Source organism: Salvelinus sp. IW2-2015, unplaced genomic scaffold (assembly GCF_002910315.2).
Source record: "Salvelinus sp. IW2-2015 unplaced genomic scaffold, ASM291031v2 Un_scaffold2197, whole genome shotgun sequence".
NCBI classification, from domain to species: Eukaryota; Metazoa; Chordata; class Actinopteri; order Salmoniformes; family Salmonidae; genus Salvelinus; species Salvelinus sp. IW2-2015.
The window spans coordinates 116,926-132,703 of NW_019943527.1; the positions used below are offsets into that span (position 1 = coordinate 116,926).

A 15,778-nucleotide genomic window follows, 5' to 3' on the forward strand; every position below is an offset into this window, starting at 1 on the left:
CATAGCTTGGGATGTGTATTGCCTCGGGTGGCTGTATTGCTCGGGATTGCTGATCATTGCTCGGGATCTGTTTGCCTCGGATGCTGTATTGCCTCGGGATGCTGTATTGCCTCGGGATTCCTGTATTGCCTCGGGTTGCTGTATTGCCTCGGGTGCTGTATTGCCTCGGGTTTGCTGTATGCTCGGGTTGCACTGTATTGCCTCGGGTTGGCTGATTGCCCGGGTGGCTGTTATTGCCTCGGTGGCTTATTGCCTCGGGAGCTGTATTGCCTCGGGTTTGCTGTATTGCCTGCGGATGCTGTATTGCCTCGGGATGCTGTATTGCCTCGGGTTGCTGTATTGCCTCGGGTCTGTTTGCCTCGGATGCTTACAGGGTTAGGAAACCAATAGTACGTGTCTAATTTGGGTGCGTTACCCTTTAACCACGTCTCCCCCTTTTTTCTTTAGCCATAGATGAGCGCTTTGGACAGGCGTGTGGATGAGATGCTGTTGGCAGGCCTGATAGACGAGCTCCGAGATTCCAACCTGAGATTCAACCAGCAGAGATTCAGGACAGGGTGGGTGAATGGTTGAATTTTGGCCACTGTCTACAAATGCTAACTTATTAGCGTTTGTGTCCAAAACCCAATGCAAGTGAATATCCCCTGTCTTAGCATATTTTGCACTTTGTGTCCTAATCATCTGAAAGTAACTTTATTGAGCTAACCAATCAATTTGAGACACTTTGGGGTTAAAGAGAAAAAGGGGGAGGTGTTCCTTACACTCCATGTCAGCATGTAACCAGAAGATACAGGGGTCTGGGTACCTCAGGGGCCCCCCCAGCACATCTCCCCCCTCCTGCCCTCTCTGCTCCTCCAACCAATGGCTGTGAGGCACGCCTGTTTCCGCATGCACCTGTAGGCTCCTAGAGGTGTCAATCAAACAGGACACAGTGAGAGTCCCACCCTCTTTCACAGATGAACACAAGAGGACATGGAGATACAAATACAATGAAGAAAAAAACAGAATTCTTGACATTAGATGTGATGGGTCGGGCTGGTGTCTACTGTCATTAGATGTGATGGTTGGGGAAAATGTGATGGGTCGGGCTGGTGTCCACCGTGCGTCATTAGATAACGTGATGGGTCGGGCTGGTGTCCACCGTGCGTCATTAGATGACGTGATGGGTCGGGCTGGTGTCCACCGTGCGTCATTAGATGACGTGATGGGTCGGAGCTGTGGTTCTATTCTGCGTCATTAGATGAGGTGATGGGTCGGAGCTGGTGTCTATTCTGCGTCATTAGATGACGTGATGGGTCGGAGCTGGTGTCTATTCTGGCTGGTGTCTACAGTGTCATTAGGTGATGGTTGGGGCAGACGTGATGGTTGGGGCAGACGTGATGGTTGGGGCTGGCGTCTATTCTGCGTCATCAGATGATGTGATTGGTCAGGGCTGGTGTCTACTCTGTCAGATGACGTGACGGCTTGGGGCTGGCGTGACGGCTTGGGGAGGTGTCTACTCTGTGCCCAGTAAACTCAGCAACCTCTCAGCTCATTGACAGGATGGTGTTTTAATGACACACACACAAAGCGGGGGTACAGTATGTCAGAACAGCCTGTCTAGAACCTGTGAGATTGAGGATTGGGTCGCAGGGTGCTCCTCCTCTGTGTGTGTGTGTGTGTGTGTGTGTGTGTGTGTGTGTGTGTGATGTCACACTGTTCCTTTACTGACAGGAAATGACAGGAGGAAACAGTTTGTGTCGGGTTAGGTTTGTCTCTTCACAGCACACAGTGCACGCAGGCATGAATAAGTGATGTGGAACTGAGTGTCAATAATATACCACCCTTCCTGTTTGACACGCAGTACAGCCTACCTGTTTAACACGCAGTACAGCCTACCTGTTTAACACGCAGCACAGCCTACCTGTTTAACACGCAGCACAGCCTACCTGTTTGACACGCAGTACAGCCTACCTGTTTGACACGCAGTACAGCCTACCTGTTTAACACGCAGTACAGTCCTACCTGTTAACACGCAGTACAGCCTACCTGTTTAACACGCAGTACAGCCTACTGTTTAACACGCAGTACAGGCCTACCTGTTTAACACGCAGTACAGTACGATACACGTCGCCTACCTGTTTGACACGCAGTACAGCACAGCCTACCTGTTTAACACGCAGTACAGCCTACCTGTTTGACACGGAGCACAGCCTACCTGTTTAACACGCAGGCACGTCTACCTGTTTAACACGCAGTAGAGCTACCTGTTAACACGCAGTACAGCCCCTACCTGTTTAACACGCAGTACAGCCTACCTGTTTAACACGCAGGTACAGCCTACCTGTTTAACACGCAGTACAGCCTACCTGGCTGACACGCAGTACAGCCTACCTGTTTGACACGCAGTACAGCCTACCTGTTTGACACGCAGTACAGCCTACCTGTTGACACGCAGTATAAGCCTACCTGTTTAACACGCAGTACAGCCTACCTTTTGACACTCAGTACAGCGCCCTGTTTGACATGCAGCACAGCTACCTGTTTTGACACGCAGCACAGCCTACCTGTTGACACGCAGCACATCCTACCTGTTTAACACCGCGTACAGCCTACCTGTTAACACGCAGCACAGCCTACCTGGCTGACACGCAGTACAGCCTACCTGTTTAACACGCAGCACAGCCTACCTGTTTAACACGCAGCACAGCCTACCTGGCGATCTTGCGCGTGTCGTGAGGATGTAGCACGGAGGCCATTTCAGGATCGACCTCGGTCAGTCTCCTGTGGAGCTCAGCCCCGCCAGTTTCTCCAGCTCCGCCTTCCTATCAAGAGACCCGCCTTTCTTCCCTCTCCTTCATTCTCCTGCTGAGAGAGAGAACGAGGAGGAGGAGGAGAGAGAACGAGAGCGGAGCAAAAGAGAGAGAGAAAATGAAAAGAGAGACCGGGAGAGAGAGAAGGAGAGAGACCGGAGAGAGGAGAGGAAGGGACCGGAGAGAGAGAGAAGGAGAGAGACCGGGAGAGAGAGAGGAGAGAGACCGGGGAGAGAGAGAAGTAGAGAGACCGGGAGAGAGAGAGAAGTAGAGAGACGGAGACGGAGAGGAGAGAGAGAGGAGGACCGGGAGAGAGAGAGGAGAGAGGACCGGAGAGAGAAGAAGTGAGAGGACCGGAGAGAGAGACGGGTAGGAGAAGTAGAGGAGACCGGGAGAGAGGAGACCGGGAGAGAGAAGTAGAGAGACCGGGGAGAGAAGTAGAGGAGAAATGGAGGAGAAAAAAAGAATAAAGTGAGTTGACTTAAATTGCTCATCAGGTGCTCTTCTCATTATCTTCCCATATTTTGAAGGGAGAAGAGCGAAATGGTGAGAGTTACGGGGAGGTTACTTCTTACCCTGTATACCCAGTACTCTCCACAGCCATGACTGATGTAGGTGTGAGTTAGGAGTAAGGAAGGGTGAGGAGGGTGAGTTAGGGGTGAGGAGGGGTGGTTAGGGGTGAGTTAGAGGGTGAGTTAGGGGTAAGGAGGGGGTGGGGGAGGGTCAGGGTGAGGAGGGTGAGTTAAGGGGTGAGGTTGTAGGAAACGTTACCAGGGGAGGTTACTTCTTACCCCTGTATACCCAGTACTCTCCACAGCAATGACTGATGTAGGGGTGAATAAGGAGTAAGGAGGGGTGAGTCAGGGGTAAGGAGGGGTGAGGAGGGTGAGATAGGAGTAAGGAGGGGTGAGTTAGGGGTAAGGAGGGGGTGAGGAGGGGTGAGTTAGGAGTAAGGAGGGGTGAGTCAGGGGCGAGGAGTGTGGTTCTTACCCCTTCATCCAGCAGTACTCTCCACAGCAGTGATTCTATGTAGTAGTTAGTTCCTCCTACTATGATAGGCAGCTTCTCTCTGCTGTACACGTCCTCTATGTGGGCTGGTTAAGAAAACACTGATTTACCCTATTAAATAAATTACACATACACACACTTTAAATAAGAATATAATGTTTCTAAACCCTTCATTAATGTGGATACTTCCATGATAACCCTGAATGAATCGTGAATAATGAGTGAAACGTTAAAAACACACAAATATCATACCTCCAAGACATGCTAACCTCTCACCATTACAATAACAGGGGAGGTTAGCATTTTATATCATACCCCCAAGACATGCTAACCTCTCNACCATTACAATAACAGGGGAGGTTAGCATTTTATATCATACCCCCAAGACATGCTAACCTCTCACCATTACAATAACAGGGGAGGTTAGCATTTTCCGCGGGGGTATGATATTCATAGGCGACAGGCACACCGTTTTGAATGTGTCAAGAACTGCAACGGTGCAGTTGTTTTTTTTTATACCCAACAGTTTCCTGTGTGTATAAAGAATGGTCCACCACCTAAAAGAACATCCTGTGGGAAGCATTGGAGTCAACATGGGCCAGCATCTCTGTGGAACGCTTGACACCTTGTAGAGCCCCATGCCCCGACAAATTGAGGCAGTTCTTATTTTTCTTAAAACTGCATTGTTAGGCCTCCCGAGTGGCGCAGTGGTCTAAGGCATTGCATCGCAGTACTAGCTGTGCCACTAGAGATTCTGGGTTCGAGTCCAGGCTCCGTCGTAGCCGGCCGCTACCGGGAGACTCATGGGGCGGCGCACAATCGGCCCAGCGTCGTCCGGGTTAGGAGAGGGTTTGGCCGGTAGGGATGTCCTTGTCCCATCGTGCTCTAGCGACTCCTGCGAAGGGCGCAGTGCACGCTGACACGGTCGCCAGGTGTACGGTGTTTCCCTCCGACACATTGGTGCGGCTGTCTTCTGGGTTAAGCGGGCATTGTGTCAAGAAGCAGTGCGGCTTGGTTGGGTTTCGGAGGATGCACGGCTCTCGACCTCTCCCGAGTCCGTACGGGAGTTGCAGCGATGAGACAGGACTAATATACCAATTGGAAACCACAAAATGCAGTTATTTATTTAAGGGCTTGTAAGTAAGCGTTTCTCTCTCTTCTGGACAGTACATTATCTTTGTTTTCTTTTTGACTTGTGTAAATATTTAGTTTTAGGCCCGTAAAATGTTGCGCCACACAGCATTCCTAACCTAGCCCACAAACGTCCGTGGTGTGGATCTGCTGTGTGGATCTGCTGTGTGGATCTGCTGTGTGGATCTGCTGTGTGGATCAGCTGTGTGGATCAGCTGTGTGGATCAGCTGTGTGGATCTGCGGTGCAGTCAAACAAGTCATTTGAAAGAGTAAGAACATTTTCAGAGAGACAACTCAAAAAAGCCAAGATAATGGATATTCATTACCCTTGACAATCAACCGTTCTCTGTCCTGGGTGATGTTGGTTTTCGCCGACTTGTCGAGCAACGGTACACACTAAACGTTACCACGTGCGCTATTGTTCAGATGTTGCCCTACCGGAGTTACACAGTAGTAGCGTCGCTGCTTTAAGCTTCACGTGAATGGAGCCTGAAGAGAGAGACCGTTTGGGTCTTTGCATGTCAAAAAATATGCAAACCAAATAACACCATTTGACTCGTTAAATGAGCTTTTAATTTTTACACATCGTATAACACAGTTCTATTATGAAATGGTGTGTGTTCTGAATTTGCACGTGTCGCCACTACTATCAGTAGCACTGACAAAGCTGTACCACTACTATCAGTAGCACTCGACAAGCTTGCACCACTACTATCAGTAGCACTGACAGACTGTACCACTACTATCAAGTAGCACTGACAAGCTGTACCACTCTATTCAGTAGCACTGACAAAGCTGTACCCCTAACTATCAGTAGCACTGACAAAGCTGCACCCACTACTATCAGTAGCACTGACAAAGCTGTACCACTACATGTAGCTGCACAAAGCTTGTACCTACTTCAGTAGCACTGACAAAGCTCGTACCATCCTATCCTCCCAGTTAGCACTGACAAGCTGTACACCACTAACGTCAGTCCACTGCACTGACAAAGCTCGCCACACTACTATTCAGTAGCACTGACAAAGCTCTGTAGCACCACTATCATCAGTTAGCACTGACAAAGCTGCACCACTACTTTCAGTAGCACTTACAACAGCCAATGTACCCACTCCACTAATCAGTAGCACTGACAATGTACCACATATCAGTTAGCCACTGACCAAAGCTGTACCACTACCTATCAGTAGCACTGACAAAGCTGTACCACTACTATCAGTAGCACTGACAAGCCTGTACCACTACTATCAGTAGCACTGACAAAGCCTGACCACTACTATCAGATAGCACTGACAAAGCTGTACCACAAAACACAAACCACCGCCCCACAACGATGTGTTTACAATACCGCGTTGGTAATAAAGTATAAATTGTTCGACCGCCAACTTCTGGGCTAGCTAGCTTTAGCGCTTTTACCTAGCTAACACCCAATACAACCAGCCTTGAAAAACAAATGACCGTAGAAACTGCAGTCATTTTCATTATTCTTAGCAATGATTAGGATCCTTGTAAGTATAGCTAGGTTTCCACTTGTTGTTCGACTGTTGAAATTGAACTTCAGTTCATGAAAAATAAATAGCTAGTCAGCTACTTAACCCTGCCCAATCTATTTAAGCAGCCAGCGATACTCTTCCCAACGTCACTTATAAGCAGCCAGCTACTTAACCCTGTTTGCTGCCCAACGCTAACGTTATAAGCAGCCAGCTACTTAACCCTGTTGCCCCAACGCTAACGCTCTATAAGCAGCCAGCTACTTAACCCTGTTGCCCAACAGCTAACGTTTTAAGCAGCCAGCTACTTAACCCTGTTGCCCAACGCTAACGTTATAAGCAGCCAGCTACTTAACCCTGTGCCCAAAGCTAACGTTATAAGCAGCCAGCTACTTAACCTGTTGCCCAAAGCTAACGTTATAAGCAGCCAGCTACTTAACCCTGTTGCCCAAAGCTAACTTATAAGCAGCCACTGCTACCTTAACTTTTGCTTCTGCCCAAAGCTAACGTTATAAGCAGCCAGCTACTTAACCCTGTTGCCCAAAGCTAACGTTATAACGCAGCCAGCTACTTAACCCTGTTGCCCAAAGTAACGTTTAAAGCAGCCAGCTACCTAACCCTGTTGTCCCAAAAGCTAACGTTTATAAGCAGCCAGCTACTTAACCCTGTTGTCCAAAGCTAACGTTATAAGCAGCCAGCTACTTAACCCTGCTTGCCCAGCTAACGTTTATAAGCAGCAGCTACTTAACCCTGTTGCCCAAAGCGTTAACGTCTATAAGCAGCCAGCTACTTAACCATGTTGCCCAAAGCTAACGTTATAAGCAGCCAGCTACTTAACCCTGTTGCCAAAGCTAACGTTATAAGCAGCCAGCCTACTTAAACCCTGTGCCCAAATACTCAAACGTCTCTCAACACGCCAGCCTACCTCTAACCTGCTGCTCGCCACGCTACGTAAGCGCTCCAGCTAGGCGTTACATGCTTGCCCAAAGGTACACGTTTATACCGCAGCTCAGTCTCCTCACCCTGTGCCCCAACCTACAGCTCTCACTTATAAGACAGCCAGCTACTAACCCTGTTGCCCAACAGCTAACATTGATGAGCAGCCAGCTACTTAACCCTGTTGCCCAAAGCTAACGTTATAAGCAGCCAGCTACTTAACCCTGTTGCCCAAAGCTAACGTTATAAGCAGCCAGCTAGCTTCATCTGGCTAGTGAGGCTCGACCGGACTGGGTTATGTGTTGTGAAGCTAGCCACAATAAGGATTAGGCACAATAGTGGAATTTGCGGTTTGCCATCAAAATAAAAGTACCTCTTTGAAAGTGATGCAGAACGTTACAATTGGTGGAATCATGTCATATTTAGACTAGATAATGTTAAACAAGGTTGGTAAGCAATGAAATGGGGTATCAGTCTACTCGGTGACACCCACAGAACACAACCGTGAAGAGTTTACGCAAATATTAGCATTGTAGCTCTTATCGCGGGACTGACTGTGAAATCACCTCCCCAGTCAGCCTACTGTGTGTATTGACATTCATATTGCACTGTACAGCTTTACCTAAGGATTGGGGATCAATGAAATGGGAAATCAGTCTATTCAATACATAAGATATTTTTCACCCCCAACGTCCTCAGTTATCTGACTCCAAAACATCCACGCCTACCCCCGGCCAAACCCGGACGACGCTGGGCCAATTGTGCAGTGCCCTATGGGACGCCCAATCACGGCCGGATGTGATACAGCCTGGATTCGAACCAGGGACGGTAGAGACGCCTCTTGCACTGAGATGCAGTGCCTTAGACCGCTGAGTCCATGTGTGTGTGTTAACTATTTAACTGTACTAGAATGCTTAAAAGGCCGCTAAAATTTGAAATATTGGTATCATTTTTGGGGGAGATGGGAAAATATCGGATATCGGTATCGGCCAAAAATGTCATATCAGTGCATCACTATAAATGAACATTCAATTCTCTGGCAACAGCTCTGGTGGACATTCGCGCAGTCACCATGCCAACTGCACGCTCCCTCAAAACTTGAGACATCTGTGGCATTGTGTTGTGTGACAATACTGCATATTTTAGAGTGGCCTTTTGTCCCCAGCACAAGGTGCACCTGTGTAATGATTATTAAATTGATTAACACAGAAGACAAGCAAAATGGATAAGAGAGTGGTGGTATAGCAGAAACAGCAGAATCAAGTGGTCAAAACCCAGTACTACTTTATGGTAAATAATATAACCAACTTCTATTACTAATTTCCCTGAACAGGGGAAAAATAAAATCACCAGATTCACAGGGAATAATTTACATAGTATGGAGATGCAATACTCCAAGCCGCAGTGTCATACTACTTTATCAAACATAGAGAACTGATGCTGTACACGGGTTGTGGAGGGTTCATTGGGTGGCTTTAAAAAATAAAATWAAAAATGATTAATGTCTTACTCATTGGTATGTTAACATTATTGAAGTGACCAGTGTTCAGTAACCTATGTGTGTGCGTCTGACATGCTGACCAGACTGCCCGCGTCACCATCGTGTGCATGTTGATTTTTGTCCCCCCACACCAGAAGATCACGACACGCAGGTTATAATATCAAAACAAACTCTGAACCAACTATATTAATTTGGGGACAGGTCGAAAAGCATTAAACGTTTATGGCAATTTAGCTAGCTAGCTTGCTGTTGCTAACTAATTTGTCCTGGGAGATAAACGTCGGGTTGTTATTTTACCTGAAATGCACAAGGTCCTCTACTCCGACAATTAATCCACAGATAACAGGGTAAACATTAGTTTATACTAATCTCTCCTCCTTCAGGCGTCTTCTTCTATGGACTTTATATGGAGGTTGGCAACCAACTTTAAGTTGCATCACCACCACCAACTGGACTGGAGTGTGGACCTCAGTCCATCTTTCAATCACCCACGTGGGTATATGCTCCTAAAAACCAATGAGGAGATGGGAGAGGCGGGACTTGTAGTGCGTCAAGGGACTTGTAGTGCGTCAAGGGACTTGTAGTGCGTCAAGGGACTTGTAGTGCGTCAAGCATCACAAATAGAACCAAGTTCTATTTTAGCGCCTGGCTACGCAGACACTCGTTGACGTGCGCGAGCAGTGTGGGTGCAATGATTGAATAACACGTGTAGATTTATTTCTGCAATGCTCGCCTTGCGAGCGATGTGGTCTACATGTCTCACCCATACAGGAAGTACAATCATAAAGGATATGAGAGCCAGGGCCTTGTTCCTGAAGTCTACCACAGTGTAGCTGCTGACCAGGGGATCCACGAAGCTGATCATGTGATGACTGCACTGGGCACGCTCCTCAGCCRTCACCTTATTGGTTATGATGTCCAGCCCACGATACACCTGAGGAAGACAGAGAGAACCAATCAGTTGTCAAGATCGACAAGGCAGAGAAGTTACAATGAAATGTGCTTCAGGGACCAATCGAACCCCAATTAACACAAAACAATGTAGAGTGAGTTAGACACAGTAGCCAATAACAGAACAGTCACTGAGCTAAGCAGACATTCACATCCTGTAGTCTCTCTCTTCAGTCTCACTACACATTCACATCCTGTAGTCTCTCTCTTCAGTCTCACTACACATTCATGTCCTGTAGTCTCTCTCTTCAGTCTCACTACACATTCACATCCTGTAGTCTCTCTCTTCAGTCTCACTACACATTCACGTCCTGTAGTCTCTCTCTTCAGGCTCACTACACATTCATGTCCCTGTAGTTTCTCCTCAGTCTCACTACACATTCATGTCCTGTAGTCTCTCTCTCAGGCTCACTACACATTCATGTCCTTAGTCTTCTCTTCAGGCTCCTACACATTCATGTCCTGTAGTCTCTCTCTTCAGCTCTCTACACATTCATCCTGTAGTCTTCTCTTCAGCTCACTACACATTCATGTCCTTAGTCTCTCTCTTCAGGCTCACTACACATTCATGTCCTGTAGTCTCTCTCTTCAGGCTCACTACACATTCATGTCCTGTAGTCTCTCTCTTCAGGCTCACTACACATTCATGTCCTGTAGTCTCTCTCTTCAGGCTCTCACACATTCATGTCCTGTAGTCTCTTCAGGCTCACTACACATTCATGTCCTGTAGTCTCTCTCTTCAGGCTCACTACACATTCATGTCCTGTAGTCTCTTTCAGGCTCACTACACATTCTGTCCTGTAGTCTCTCTCTTCAGGCTCTCTACACATTCATGTCCTGTAGTCTCTTCAGGCTCACTACACATCATGTCCTGTAGTCTCTCTCTCAGGCTCACTACACATTCATGTCCTGTAGTCTCTTCAGGCTCACTACACATTCATGTCCTGTAGTCTCTTCTCTTCAGGCTCTCTACACATTCATGTCCTGTAGTCTCTTCAGCTCACTACACATTCATGTCCTGTAGTCTCTCTCTCAGGGCTCTCTACACATTCATGTCCTGTAGTCTCTTCAGGCTCACTACACATCCATGTCCTGTAGTCTCTCTCTTCAGGCTCTACTACACATTCATGTCCTGTAGTCTCTTCAGGCTCTCTACACATTCATTCTGTCCTGTAGTCTCTTCAGGCTCACTACACATTCATGTCCTGTAGTTCTCTCTCAGGCTCACTACACATTCATGTCCTGTAGTCTCTTCAGGCTCACTACACATTTTCATGTCCTGTAGTTCTCTCTTCAGGCTCACTACACATTCATGTCCTGTAGTCTCTTCAGGCTCACTACACATTTCATGTCCTGTAGTCTCTCTTTCAGGCTCACTACACATTTCATGTCCTGTTAGTCTCTTCTCTTCAGGCTCACTACACATTCATGTCCTGTAGTCTCTCTCTTCAGGCTCACTACACATTCATGTCCTGTAGTCTCTCTCTTCAGCTCTCTACACATTCATGTCCTGTAGTCTCTCTCTTCAGGCTCACTACACATTCATGTCCGTGTATCTCTCTCTTCAGCTCTCTACACATTCATGTCCTGTAGTCTCTTCAGCTCACTACACATTCATGTCCTGTGTCTCTCTCTTCAGGCTCAACTACACATTCATGTCCTGTAGTCTCTCTCTCAGGCTCTCTACACATTCATGTCCTGTAGTGTCTCTTCAGGCTCACTACACATTTCATGTCCTGTAGTTCTCTCTCTTCAGCTCTCTACACATTCATGTCCTGTAGTCTCTTCAGGCTCACTACACATTCATGTCCTGTAGTCTTCTCTCTTCAGGCTCTCTACACATTCATGTCCTGTAGTCTCTTCAGGCTCACTACACATTCATGTCCTGTAGTCTCTCTCTTCAGGTCTCTACACATTCATGTCCTGTAGTCTCTCTCTTCAGGCTCTCTACACATTCATGTCCTTTAGTCTCTCTCTTCAGACTCACTACACATTGCCTACATTTAGTGTGGGGAGGGGGGGGGAACAGAAGGCAGGCACTCCATCAGTAATGAGAACATAACGCTCCCTAAAATTACCAGACAGCGTACCACTTCCTCACACACACACACACACACACACACACAGACACACACACACACACACACACACACACAGTATAGAACGATCAACGTGTTCTCCTAGTTGTCAGTGCGTTACCCATCTCCCTCTGTGCCTGTCAGCGCAACAGGAAACACGGTACGCTGACATCGAAGAGCGTGTGTGAGGGGGGACTGCTCCTTTAACACACGTGGTGTCAAACTCATTCCACGGTTTTACTTTCAATTAAAGACCTAGATAAGCAGTGTAGGCAAGTTCCTTACTAATTAGTAACCTTGATTCATCAACCCGATGTAAAAAGGGAGAAGTGAAAACATGCAGACAGACCCTCCGTGGAATGAGTTGGACACGTGCTCTGCGGAATGTTCCGGATCTAAGAGGATAGATATCAAACATGAAGAGATAACACGGCTGAATGGACAGATAAAAGACACAGACCTCAACGAAAGGCCAATCAAACTCTAATTAGTACAAAAAGGATTGTAACTGACGGTGCTTAAACTGGCAAGGTAGGAGTTCACACCCTGCTAGGAGAGAAGACAGTGGAGAGGAGAGAGAGGAGAAGAGACAGGGTAGAGAGAGAGACAGTGGAGAGGAGAGAAGGAGAAGAGACAGGGCAGAGAGAGGAGACAGTGGAGAGGAGAGAGAGGAGAAGAAGACAGGGCAGAGAGAGGAGACAGTGGAGAGGAGAGAAAGGAGAAGAGACAGGCAGAGAGAGGAGACAGTGGAGAGGAGAGAGAGGAGAAGAGACAGGGCAGAGAGAGGAGACAGTGGAGAGAGAGAGAGAGGAGAAGAGACAGGGCAGAGAGAGGAGACAGTGGAGAGGAGACAGGGAGAGGAGACAGAGACGGAGACAGGAGAGGAGAGAGAGGAGAAGAGACAGGCAAGAGAGGAGACAGTGGAGAGGAGACAGTGGAGAGGAGAGAGAGGAGAAGAGACAGGGCAGAGAGAGGAGACAGTGGAGAGGAGACAGTGGAGAGAGAGAGACAGTGGAGAGGAGACAGTGGAGAGAGAAGAACAGCAGAGGAGACAGGGAGAGAGACAGGTAGAGGAGACAGGGTAGAGGAGACAGGGTAGAGGAGACAGGGTAGAGGAGACAGGGTAGAGGAGACAGTAGAGGAGACAGAGGGTAGCGGAGACACAGAGGAGCGGAGACAGAGGAGCGGAGACAGAGGAGCGGAGACAGAGGAGAGGAGACAGAGGAGCGGAGACAGAGGAGAGGAGACAGAGGAGCGGACACAGAGGAGCGGAGACAGAGGAGCGGAGACAGAGGAGCGGAGACAGAGGAGCGGAGACAGAGGAGCGGACACAGAGGAGCGGACACGAGGAGCGGCAGGGTAATGTGGCTCTAATTTGGAGCCGCGATCCTCAACAGCTCCCTGATTTAGAGGGGTTTGGTCCACAAAGCAGGGAGAGCACACAGCTCTCGCTATTCAAAAGAGCTCGTACCAGCCTCCTCCAGACACGCTCCAACCCGCACACTCTGTGTGCACATTCATCTTCTCTCTCTACTTCCCAGTCCGTTGCTTTCTCTTCCCCCCCCCCTCCCACTGACTGTTTCTCCCCGATCCGTCCCATCTCTCCGGCCAGTCTACTGTATCCCCACAGGTTAGCGTTTCTCGTTCATGAATCTTGTTCTGGAGGCAGCTCTGCAGAGTGATCGCGAGCTAGCACAGCCACAAAGCTATCAGAAATCATTCAGTTCTGCCTCCAGGACAAGATTGTTACCAATCCCACAAGGTATGATGCCAAACACCCAGAAAAGGCTACTCTCCTCGATGTTATCCTCACAAATAATCCTGATAGTTATCAGGTCTGGTGTTTTCGGCAATGACCTTAGTGATCACTGTTTTACAGCCTGTKTTCGTAATGGCTGCTCAGTGAAACGACCTGTCCTGATTTGTCAGACTCTTGCTAAAAAAAAACTAATGAGCAAGCCTTCCTTCATGACCTGGCCTCTGTAAAATGGTATAGAATCATCTTGATCCCCTCTGTCGAAGACACTTGGACCTTCTTTTTAGATGTTTTCAGCGGTATTGTTAACAAACACCACCCCCATAAAGAAAATGAGAATTAAAAACAGGTTCAGCCCCTGGTTCGACCGTGACCTGGCAGAGTTTCTCCACCTCAAGAATTCCATTTGGCGAAATGCTCGGCACACGTATACTCAGGCTGACTGGCTCTCGTTCAGAAACATGAGAAGTAAATGCACTCAGGCTATTCGGAAGGTCAAAGGTAGTTACTTTAAGGAGCAGTTCTCTCCCTGTGGGTCGAACCCCAAGAAGTTCTGGAAAACGGTTAAAGACCTGGAGAATAAACCCTCCTCCTCACAGCTGTCCCTTATAGTTGATGATGTGGTTGTTACTGACAAGCAGCACATGGCTGAGCTCTTTAATCACCACTTCATTAAGTCAGAATTCCTATTTGACTCAGCCATGTCTTCTTGCCTGTACAACATTTCCTCATCTCCCACCCCATCAAACGCGACTATCCCCGAAGCTTCTCCCGATTTTCCCCCTGCCCCGCTACAAAGTTTCTCCCTGCAGGCGGTCACTGAGTCCGAGGTGCTAAAGGAGCTCCTGAAACCCCAAAAAACATCTGGGTCAGATGGTTTAGACCCTTTCTTCTTTAAGGTTGCTGCCCCTATCATCACCAGGCCTCTCTCTGACCTTTAACCCGTCTCTCCTCTCTGGGGAGGTTCCCATTGCTTGGAAGGCAGCCACGGTTCATCCTTTATTTAAAGGGGGAGATCAAGCTGATCCTAACTGTTATAGGCCTATTTCTATTTTGCCCTGTTTATCAAAAGTGTTGGAAAAACTTGTCAATAATCACCTGACTGGCTTTCTTTATGTCGATAGTATTCTCTCTGGTATGCAACCTGGTTTCCTCTCAGGTTATGGATGTGTCACTGCAACCTTAAAAAGGCACTCGATGATGTCACCATTGCCCTTGATTCTAAGCAATGTTGTGCTGCTATTTTTATTGACTTGGCCAAAGCCTTTGATACGGTAGACCATTACATTCTTGTGGGCCGGCTAAGGAGTATTGGTATCTCTGAGGGGTCTTTGGCCGGGTTTGCTAACTACCTCTCTCAAAGAGTGCTGTGTATAAAGTCAGAACATCTGCTGTCTCAGCCACTGCATGTCACAAAGGGAGTACCCCAAGGCTCAAACCTAGGCCCCACGCTCTTTTCAATTTACGTCAACAACATAGCTTAGGCAGTAGGAAGCTCTCATCCATTTACATGCAGATACAGTCTTATACTCAGCTGGCACCTCCCCGGATTTTGTGTTAAATGCTCTACAACAAAGCTTCCTTAGTGTCCAACAAGCTTTCTCTGCCCTTAACCTTGTTCTGAACACCTCCAAAACAAAAGTCATGTGGTTTGGTAAGAAGAATGCCCCTCTCCCCACAGGTGTGATTACTACCTCTGAGGGTTTAGAGCTTGAGGTAGTCACCTCATACAAGTACTTGGGAGTATGGCTAGACGGTGCACTGTCCTTCTCTCAGCACATATCAAAGCTGCAGGCTAAAGTTAAATCTAGACTTGGTTTCCTCTATCGTAATCGCTCCTCTTTCACCCCAGCTGTCAAAATAACCCTGATTCAGATGACCATCCTACCCACGCTAGATTACAGAGACATCATTTATAGATCGGCAGGTAAGGGTGCTCTCGAGCGGCTAGATGTTCTTTACCATTCAGCCATCAGATTTGCCGCCAATGCTCCTCATAGGACATATCGCTGCACTCTATACTCTGTTTTTCCCCCCCTTTATTTAACCAGGTAGGCCAGTTGAGAACAAGTTCTCATTTACAAATACGACCTGGCCAAGATAAAGCAAAGCGACAAAAACAACAGAGTTAAAC

At 47.8% G+C, this 15,778-nt stretch overlaps 1 protein-coding gene across 1 annotated transcript in view; it reads right to left on the bottom strand.

Annotated features, from left to right (window-relative positions):
- The window catches only part of trit1 (tRNA isopentenyltransferase 1), a 28,923-nt gene extending 19,127 nt beyond the window's left edge, over positions 1–9,796 (bottom strand). Inside the window, 7 exon segments of the mRNA XM_070440081.1 lie at positions 449–525; positions 707–904; positions 2,695–2,785; positions 2,788–2,823; positions 2,826–2,847; positions 3,783–3,878; positions 9,650–9,796. Coding sequence (XP_070296182.1) covers positions 449–525; positions 707–904; positions 2,695–2,785; positions 2,788–2,823; positions 2,826–2,847; positions 3,783–3,878; positions 9,650–9,724 — 595 coding nt within the window. The 5' untranslated portion in view covers positions 9,725–9,796.
- Positions 9,797–15,778: the final 5,982 nt, after the last annotated feature.